An 11,593-nucleotide genomic window follows, 5' to 3' on the forward strand; every position below is an offset into this window, starting at 1 on the left:
CAATAAGTTTATTTATTTATTTATTTAAATTGAACTATTCTAGTTGTATCATTTGTCGTATTCTTTGATTTAATCGGTATCAATGTTTGTCTTGAGTTGTCTTGTCTTTTGAGTATTTCATTTTTTATTATTAAGATGAATCTCTTTTTCAATAAACTCTAACTTAACTATTGATCTCTTAGAGATGAATATTGTCACTTAAACTATCATAATAAGTTTTTTTTGTTTCATTTAATTGAACTGTATTGAAGAACATGATATTCTTGTCGTATCTTTTGTCGTATTCTTAGTCTTATAATTTGTCATATTATTTGATTGAGCCAAAAATTTTCTTATTTCTCTAAAATGTGTCATGTTTGTGTTGACATTTTTAATAATTATAGATTAATTGGATTAAGTTTGCATCCTATACAGAGTCGGCCCCGAGTTTTGGGCTGCCCCGGCTCATTAGAAAAAAATCTTACCCTATGTGTAGTTTACAAAATTGATAAAAAAAAATTGTTTTTGGTGAAATTTGAACCTATAACCATATAAAAATCATAAGTCTTTATCTTGAACCATTAAGCTAAACAATTTTATGTTTAAAATTACAATAAATTTGACTAAATAACTTAATATTTTTAATAAATGGGCTGACGAGAAGTAGGTTACCCTAGCCCGAGGGCTTGCCGGGCTTACCCTGTAATTGTTCAGTCTTCTCTTGCATTTATATTATTTCTTACTCCATTTTTTTACAACTACATCTCCCCCAAATAGGATTTTAATCAATTTTTTCAAAAGAAAATTTTAAATTTGAAACTTTATGCTTTTTTAAAAACAAATATCATTCATTGTTAATTATATTAATGTTTATCTTTGGTATTTTAAATTCTTTTTCTTGCATTTATTATGCTACTTTTTTTAATAATAATATTTTATTGTTATGATTTAACTGCTTTTTTCTTATACCCATAATATATTAATTATTTAAAAAAAAGTATTATCTTTTTGTGAATTATTTTTCCAAAAAAGTCAATAATATTTAACTTTAGATATAATTTAAAATATTTTCATTATTTTATTATTCAAAGATTATATCTAATGTATTACTAAATCTATGTAGGTAATTGATGGTGAAATATTTTATTATTATTTTCTTATTGTTATATATTTATGTATAAATATTTGATTTTTTTAACAATTTGACAAACAATTTATTTCCCTTCTTCCTAAAAGAATAATGTCCACCAACTCCTCTTCTCCTCCCCCACCATCCGGTGATGTGCCTCCATCCAATTCTCCCGGTGCACCTCCCCCGTCGCCGTCGTCGTCGTCGGTTGTCTCGAGTAATGGAGGGTCATGTACCATTGACAAAAATGTTCCTTATCTTGAAACAGTCCTAAAAAAGAGGACTAGAAATGGTGATGAAATGGGAGCCGGGGCGCCCTCGGTGCCACCTCCACTGAGGGCGGTAGTTCCTCCGGCAGCCCCAGCGACGACGTCGGCTGTGGCGGCTTTGGCAGTGGTATTCACATGTTGTATATGTAATGTAGGATTTGATTCTGAGAAAAGTTTATCTGGGCATATGAGGGTGCATCCAGATAGACCGTGGAGGGGAATATATCCACCTCCAGTGTTTACAGTGGAGGATTTTGCAGATGTTAAAGAACTGTTGAATGATCCAGAAGAAGAAGAAGAAGGAGAAGATGAAGAAAATGAGGTGGCTGATGGTGGTGAGGAGGTGGCGGCTGGTGGTGGTGGTGGTGATGGGGAGGGAGAGTTTGGGGGGAGGAGGTGGATTCTCCCCGACTTGAACAAAACTCCTTAAATGTCATGTTATGGTTTTTGTATTGTCCAATGGACTAGTTTGTCTTTGGAAAGAATAAAGAAATTCCATATTTATAAAATAAATTTTCATATAGTGTTGTTTAATGGATAAATTATTAAGGATGAACAATCACAAAAACTTTGATAAACATTACTAAGAAGAAGAGAAATACTAATATGATTAATTAATGGTATCCCAAATTCGAGGATGTTACAAATGAAAACAACTAATTGAGTTATATGAGAACAAAAAGTGTTAAGTTAACAACATTTCAAGTTCAATCGGAGTAAAATGTAATATGAACAACCTAATGAATTCCGCACCAACAAAGTATTAGTCAGTCTGGTTTTAAGGGTTAACAAAATTTAAAATATATAAAAAATGATACTCGTAATGTATTGAATTCGTGATTTTTATTCTCTTAAATTGTCGTAAGAAAATTAATGTAAATATTAATACACTAGAACGATATTAAACAATAGTTAGTCAAAAGTCGAGCATGTAACCCTAGATTTGTTTGAGCTACACTACATGGGTTGAGACATTTATGATTTTTTATTTTAACAACCCAATGGACCTTAAATGTTGAGGTCTTGTATTCTAAATGTTTATTAAATCAAACTCACTTATTGTTAACATGGGTAGAGAAAATTATTATAAATCTATCACCCATTACTCAAATTTAATTTTTTTAAAGAATTTATTTTTATTTTTTAAATTGAGAATACGAGACAATCTTCTTTTGAATGATTTATGTTTTAAGCCTACTATTCTTTCTTTTCTTTCAGTAATTTTTTGGAGTCCATGACCGGGCTTGATTCATTATAGAATGGTGGTTTTGGGCCAAAATACAATGGGCTTGATATTTGGCCCAGAAGTGAGAATGGAACCATGCTAATTTTGCAAATATATTTTTTTTCATAAATGGGAGTTTGTTATTTTATAGTTTTATTGCAGAAAATAAACAGACTTTTTAACATTTTTAAATTTTTTAAAACTCTTGCTCTAGGAGATTTTGTATTTTCATTTTTTTTAGTTAACTCAATAAATATCTTTTAAAGAACCATGAAATTAATTTTTTTAACCATATATTGTGAGAATTTATAAAATTAAGTAGGTAAGTAGGCAAAAATTGCAAATTTAATTAAACTAGTATGTATCCCGTGTATTTGCACGAGTAATAATATAAAAAATCGTTAAAAAATATTACGGTAAAATATCTATTTACTCTCACATCCGAAATTCTAAACCCTAAACCCACAATCCGACCCAAGTATCCATTTACTCTCACATATATCCAAATTAACCACAGCTCTCACCTCGGCAATCCGGACACTTTAAAAATTAAGCATCATTATATATATATATAGATTAGTTAGTTAAAAAATTGAACTTATATTGTTAAAATGTCACGCGTTTATCAATTTTTGGGTTGAATTTAAAATATAAAGTGTTATTAGCCTACTTCGTTAAAAGGTTGTACTTGTTTTGTTAGGTTGCAAGTTCGAATCATATCTATAGCATTTTTAATTTTATTTTTAACCGTTTTAAATTTATGGGCGAGTCAACCCACAATCCGACCCAAGTATCCATTCACTCTCACATATATCCAAATTAACCACAGCTCTCGACCCGACAATCCGGACACTTTAAAAATTAAGCATCATTATATATATATATATATATATATATATATATATATATATATATAGATTAGTTATTTAAAAAGTTGAACTTATATTGTTAAAATGTCACGCGTTTATCAAATTTTGGGTTGAATTTAAAATCTAAAGTGTTATTAGCCTAGTTGGTTAAAATGTTGTACTTGTTTTTGTTAGGTTGCAAGTTTGAACCATACCTATAACATTTTTAATTTTATTTTTAACCGTTTTAAGTTTATGGGCAGGTCAACCCACAATCCGACCCAAGTATCAATTTACTCTCACATATATCCAAATTAACCACAGCTCTCGACCCGGCAGTCCGGATACTTTAAAAATTAAGCATCATTATATATATATAAATTAGTATGGATTCCGTGAAAAGATATAAATAAAATATTATTTATACATAAATATTCTAAATAAAAATAATATTATTTAAATCTTTGAATTGATTTTAATTTATAAAATTAAATTAAATTCTAATTTAATGTTTACTTATATTTTCAAATTTATCAAGTATATATAAAGTATATATAAAGTTTAAAAAATCTAATAGAAAGATATAATGCATGCAGACTAATCATATAAATTTATAATTATTTGAGAATTTTTGTTTTAAGAAAAAACATCAAATGAATTTTGGATCCAATTACCTATCAAATTAAAGTTTTAATTAGGTATAATATTTTTTATTATTAAATACTAAAAATAAAAATATTAAAATATTATTTAACTAATTCATTTTACATTTAAGTTTTTTATTTTTTTTATATTTATAATAATTTTAATATTTAATAACAAATTTAGTAAGAATTGACATTTATCAAAAATAAAAAAATAATAAATTAAATCTAATTAATTGTTTAAAAATAAATAAATTAATATAATAAATAATTGGAAAAATATAAAAGATTTAATATATATATATATATATATATATATATAAATAATTAAAAACAATATGTGGTAATAAAATTATTGTATATAGCATTTTAATTTGTGTTTTATAATAAAAAAATTATTATAATAGATATTTGGAAAAATATTAAAAAATAATTAAATTAATATAATAATTAAATAAAAAATATGTACTAATACAAAAATTATTTAAAAATTATTCATACAATGTCCTAATTATTTTTATAATAATAAATTATTAAAAATTATTTACAATTAATATATATATATATATTTATATAAATAATTAAATAAATAATAAAAAATATTCTTTGAAGTATCTTAATTTATTTTTCTATAATAATAAATAAGTCTCACATACATTTCTTAATAAATTTAAAACATAACATATTTATTTAATTTTTTTTTAAAATAATTTTATTAATTTGTTTTACAATTTTTTATTGTTTTTAACAAATTTTTTTTTTATTTCAGTCTTTTTAATTAATAAAATATTAAATATATATATTGATATTTTTCTTTTTAAATTTTTTCGCACAATATTATTTTATATTATATATTATTTTGTTTATTTATATTATTAAAAAAAATAAAAAATTAAATATTTTAAAATTTCTTTTCTAATTTATATATTTTTTAATATATATATATATATATATATATATAAACATTATAAATTAAAATAAAAAATATTTATTGTTTTTTTTAATTTATATATATATATATATATATAATTAATAATTTTAAAACTAAAATAAATACATTCTTAAAATCTCTTATACCTATACATATAATTTAAATTATTTTTTAATGACGCAATATTAACCGTAACCATTTTTATTTTCAATTTTCACCTTAAGTCCTCATTTCAACTATGCCTTTTTGGCTTTTGTTCACCCTCTATGGAAGAACTTTGCGATTTTAAGGTACATTTTTAAATATTCGATTATATATATATAATAATAATAATTTTAATACTAAAAAGAAAAAAATGCATTATTAAAATCTCTTGCACCCATATATATAATCTAAATTATGTTTTCAATAATGCATTATTAATCCTAATCACTCTCAATTTCCACCATACTTAAGCATTCGACTATGCCTTTTGACTCTTGTTTGCCCTTTATGGAAGAACTTTGCGATCTTTAAGGTATATTCTTACACATTCGATTACACCTTTTGGCATGATTTTAGATAAGGATGACAATTTGAAACCACACCGCGGTAACTGAACCGAATTGTCCCATTTGTCCCAGTTTGACCAATAGTTGATCGGAGATGGCGCGGGGATGGTATTTGTGTCTCCCACCCTAATTTCACCCCGATTATGCCCCGAACATTAAAAACACACTTAAATATATAAAATCATCAATATATTTATTTATTAATTATATTTTATAAAAGTTTTAAGTTTATTTCTTTATAATAATATAAAATTTTAATATATAACAATATATTATTGTAAGCATGAAAATTTGAAATACCGCAATTTATAATAATATTTATAATTTTAAAATAAATAATATTCAAAGGAGATGACAAAATTAAATTAGGATTAATTATTGTGTTAATTAAACCTTAATTAGGTAAATTAATTAAAAGGACAAAAATAATTTGGGATTAAAATATTGTATTTATTTTAACCCAATTAAACCCCAAAAGGGGGTAAAATAATTTAATTATGATTTTAGATATAATTTATGTGTAATTTATAGCTTAAAATAATTAAATAAATACCCAAAAATAAAATAATTGAACACAATTTTTATTATGTTGTCAAAATATTTTTGTGCATTAATTTGGTGAAGAAAAATGGAAGAAAGGGTTAAAAATTCGATTTCAAATAACCCTTTAATTTAAAATAAAACTAATGATCCAGTGTGGTCGAAATTAAAGAAATCGGCTTCAACAGGAATTTCATCCATTGGATCAGCGCTGAATTTTCATCTAGTGTCCAAGAATACGCCGTGTAGCCGGTTATAACTAGATCAACACGCGCCCTGGTCCACACAATATCAACTAACGGGACGTCAACCCCGTTATCCCAAACGCCCGAACGATTGACGGACCGTCAACAGATCGTAACGACGCGTTTTGTTTTAATGAAACGGCGTCGTTTTAATCGTCGTTTCAGTTGAGACCGAGCGAACACCAGAGAACTGCGCCCGACACCAACAACCTTCCAAAAGCTTTATCTTCGCCATTTCTCTTCCTTATCCCTCCAAAATTCACCCATGTGCATGTATCTCTATTGCCATCATTTCCCCTAAGGATTGAATTCAAAACCTACCATAGAACTAGGCTTGTGAAGATAAAATAGAAACGAAGAAGATGAACTTTAGAAGCGAAATCAAATATGAATTCAACTTCGTAACCGACTTAGCTTGAGTATAAATACTCCCCAGGTCTTCTTCTTTCAATCCATCAAACATAATTCAACAATCATGGTCTGTTTGAAGATTTTCAAAGGAACTTCGACGACTGTTTTTTGAAGAAACTATTCCAGTGTTCTAAGCTTCGATCCAGAGTTTTGGAAAGTTTCCTTACGATCATAGAAGTGTTCTCCAATCACAAGTAAGCTTCCAGACCACATGTAATTCAAGTTGTGATTCAAAATTGAATTTTTTCAATTTCGATCGAGTTAAACTTATTTATGGATCAACCGAATTCTTTCTCATTGAAGTTTTTTACTAGTTATTCTGGAACAATTAAGATATTCTCTAGAAGAAATAATGGGTTACACTATTTTGTACTTTCTATAATTGAAATCGATCCTCAGATGAAATCTAAACTTTTTGTCGAAAGAGATTTCATCAATTCAACCCCAATAAAACAAACCCAAATTTGATTTGAAAATATGAAAATTTTAAATTTTGTGTTCTTGAGATTTTGAGCTTGGATTTCGATCCAAATAGATGCCTAACATGTTTGTAAATATGTTAGGATGAGTTCAAATCATAAAACATACACCCTGATCATGTTTGATCGAACTGAATTTTTTTAATATAAAAGTTTAAATTTCAGTTTTAAAATTTGTTAAAAAGCTTGATTGATGTTATTGTTTTATCGTATTTGATTATAAACATCATTTAGAATCTGTTGGAACAAGAATTAGACCATGAGATGATCTAATTCAAAAGTTTCTAAATCTTGCCCTAGAAATCATATCGGAAAATCAATCGTCATATGGCTCAATTGATCGGTTTTAGGATTAAGGATAATGATCTCTATATCCAATTGAGTTAACAATAACTTATAGATCACGTTTTCATGATCTGTATCAAAAGTTGCAAACCTACAATTTTTATACCAAATTATAAGAACACTCGGTGTTCTTGGACCGAGTCATGTAGAACCAAAGACTAAGAGGAAGGACCTAGAATCATCCTAGTTTACTTCCCTTCTTCATAAAAAATAATAATGTCAACCAACTACATTATCGACTCCCCCATCCGGTGATGTGCCTCCGACCAATTCTCCTGGTGCACCTCCGTCGTCGCCGGTTGTCTCGAGCAGGCCCGATCGAAGGGCAATGCAACCAATGCACTTGCATAGGGCCCCCATTTTTTAGGAGCTCTAAATTTTACAAAATTTTAGTATATAATATTATTATATTTATTATTAATTATATATTATAAAATATTTTTATAATATAATATCATATTCCTTTTATATTTTTTTCCTTATAATATGTTAACTTATTATCACCATATTATATATAATAATATAATTTTCTCTCTCTTAATATTATATAATAATATATATTACTTATGTCTCTCTATTATATATAATATAATAATTTTTTTCTCTCCATATTATATAATAATATATATTACTTTTTTCTCTCTCTATTATATATAATATAATAATTTTTTTCTCTTTTCATATTATATCTAATATAATAATTTTTTCTCACTCATTATATTAATTTTTTTCTCTCTAGTAAATATTTTATTATTTTTTATACTTTAATATTAGGCTCATTTCCTATTTATTCTTATTATATCAATCACTTTTATATCACTAACCCTAATTATATTATTTATATTTTAGCCGCTTTCCATCTTTGTTAATTTACATTTTTTTAATCATAAATCCAACCTTAATGGTGAAAATCATCTTTGAAGTTACATTTTAATACTCTTAAATTTTTTTTATTTGTTCTTATTTTTATGTTTATCTTTATAATCTTTTCTCATTGTAAAATATATATTATATTTTTTCAGACATCATACACAATATATAAAAAATGCAAGAAGAGTATTTTTGTTGAATCAAATACTAATTAATTAATAAATTATTATAATATATTTTTTGGTTTACAACTTATTATATTAATATTTTTGATATATATTTTAAAATATTTTTTTTACACTAGTTAATATTGTTATATATTAATTTTTTTTTTTAAATGTAACATTGTGAAATTTATTTTAATTTTATGGGTCACCCCAGGGTCTTGAGTATATATATATAAGAATTGGAGGGTCTTACACCCTTGAAACAAATGTTCCATGTCTTGAAACATTCATAAGAAAGAGGATGAGGAATGGGGGAGATATGGGAGTCGGGCTTTCTATGCCACCTCAACTGAGGGCGATAGTTCCTCCGACAGCTCTAACGGCGGCGACGGCTGTGTCGGCTGTATTCACATGCTATATATGCAATTTGGGATTTGAATCTGATAAAAGTTTATCTGGGCACATGAGACTGCACCCAGATAGACCGTGGCGGGGAATGTATCCACCTCCATTGTTTACAGTGAAGGATTTTGCAGATGTTAGAGAACTATTGAATGATCCAGAAGAACAAGGAGAAGAAGAAAATGCGGCGACTGATGGTGGTGGGGAGGTGGCGGCTGGTGGTGGGGAGGCGGAGGCTGGTGTTGGTGATGGAGATGGAGATGGAGATGGAGAGTTTCGGGTTATGTAATGGTTTTTGTATTGTCGGATGATTTCTTTAACCAGTTTGTCTATCAAAAGAATAAAGAAATTTCATATTTATAAAATAAATTTTGATATAGTGTTGTTTAATTGTTAGTTTAATGGATTAATTATTAAGGATGAACAAAAACAAAATATATAATAAACATTAGTACCAAGAAGAGAAATAGGACGCTACAAATGAAAACAACCATTTGAATTATCTGAATTATATATAAACAAAAAGTATTAATTAACAATATTTCAAGTTAAATGGAGTAAAGTGTAATGTGAACAACTGTTTCTCAAACTGTTTATTAAATTAAACTCACTCATTGTTAACATGGGTTGAGAGAATTATTATAAATCTATCACCAATCACTCAAACTTAATTATTTTTAAGAATTAATTTTCATTTATTACATGACAATCTCCTTTTGCATGATTTGTGTTTTAGTCTACCATTCTTTCTTTTCTTTCTGTAATTTTTTTTTGAAGTCCATTGCCGGGCTTGATTCATTATAAAATGGCATGTCTGGGCCAAATTACAATGGGCTCAATTTTGGGCCTAAGAGTGAGAATGTGAACCATGTTAATTTTGCAATTTTTTTTTTCATAAATGGGAGTTTGTTATTTGATGATTTTATTACAGATAATAAATAAACGGGATAAACCTTTTAACATTTTTAAAATTTATAAAGCTCTTGCCTCTTACAGATTTTGTCATTTTCATTTTTTTTCTAGTTATTTATAAATATTCATTATAAGTAGGTAGGGATTGCAAATTTAATTAAACTAACATGAATTTTGTGTATTTATACGGTTGAAGATATAAAAGAAATATTATTTATATATAAATATTTTAAACAAAAATAATATTATTCAAATCTTTGAATTGATTTTAATTTGTAAAATAAAATTTAAAAATAATATTATTCAAATCTTTGAATTGATTTTAATTTGTAAAATAAAATTCAAAAATAATATTATTCAAATCTTTGAATTGATTTTAATTTGTAAAATAAAATTCAAAAATAATATTATTCAAATCTTTGAATTGATTTTAATTTATAAAATAAAATTCAATCCAAATTTAATGTTTACTTATATTTTTAATTTCATCTAATATATAAAGTTTAAAATATAAATCATACATTCAATTTTGGATCAAATTAACAATCAAATTAAAGTCTTACTTGATTTTAATATTTATTATTATTATTATATACTTATTTATAAAAAATATAATATTAAAAAATTATCTAACTAATTTATTTAAGATTTTATTTTTACTTTTTATATTTATAATAGTTTTAATTATTTAATAACCAAATTTAGTAAGGACAGTTATTTATAAAAAAATAAAAAAATAAATAATTGAATATAATTTTAAGCACTAAAAATTTACATCTCATTTTATAATATTAAAATAATTATTTTGAATTAATTTTACATAAATAAGATCAAAATTATTAACCCATGGCCAAAACCCTATTTAAAACAATTAATTATGACTAATTAATTAATTAATCAAATTATTTAAGAGTTACGATAAAAATAAAAAATAATTTTAGAAAATTTAAAGGACAAAGATAAATAATTAAGAGTGAATTTTGTATCCAATTCACATAAAAAAATTATTTATTTAAATCTTAATAATATAAATAAATAAATAAAATAAATTGGTAAAATATTTGTCATATTTATTTTAATATTTTATGTATTTAAAAATATCAAAATTAAAGCCAAAACAGATGAATCCAATGCAGTAGGAACAACGTCCATCGGATGGACGGTTGAATCCAATCCAACGCACCAGAACGCTCCGCGTAACCGATGCTAACCAAGGAGGAGCGCGTGTGTGAGGCACTGGATCAACTAACGGGACGTTAACCCCTTTATCCGAAAACGCCAAACACAACAGCACCTAAATGGAACGCCAACGGAACGCTGAACGCGCACAAAACGACGTCGTTTTCGGCTCCGGTCTTTGTCTTCATCGCGACCGCCGTCTAGATAAGGTTGAAGATCCGTGTTGATATTTTCCTTTTGGAACTCGGCCATTGGTCGATGGTTTTGACCCGTTCAAATGCCAGAATGATCACCTTACAACGATGATCATTCTCCCTATAATTATAGGCCTTGTCACGGCCTATTCCGTCAACCACTTGCCAAGAACATTCAAAATCCATTAATGACTTTTGACTAATTCAAGCCACTAGAAGATTTAACCAACCTTGGAATAGTATACATATCTCCCCTGAGTTCATTTCGAAGCT

At 26.5% G+C, this 11,593-nt stretch overlaps 1 protein-coding gene across 1 annotated transcript; it reads left to right on the forward strand.

The window, feature by feature from the left end:
- Window positions 1–1,219: 1,219 nt before the first annotated feature.
- On the forward strand, window positions 1,220–1,807 carry LOC124943251 (zinc finger protein ZAT3-like). Its single transcript, XM_047483791.1, has one exon. The coding sequence runs from the start codon at window positions 1,220–1,222 to the stop codon at window positions 1,805–1,807; it is 588 nt and encodes a 195-aa protein (XP_047339747.1).
- Window positions 1,808–11,593: the final 9,786 nt, after the last annotated feature.

Source organism: Impatiens glandulifera, chromosome 6, assembly GCF_907164915.1.
Source record: "Impatiens glandulifera chromosome 6, dImpGla2.1, whole genome shotgun sequence".
Taxonomy (NCBI): domain Eukaryota; kingdom Viridiplantae; phylum Streptophyta; class Magnoliopsida; order Ericales; family Balsaminaceae; genus Impatiens; species Impatiens glandulifera.

Bases quoted from the DNA above. Each gene is read 5' to 3' on its own strand.
- LOC124943251 (XM_047483791.1), top strand. From the start codon at position 1,220: ATGTCCACCAACTCCTCTTCTCCTCCCCCACCATCCGGTGATGTGCCT.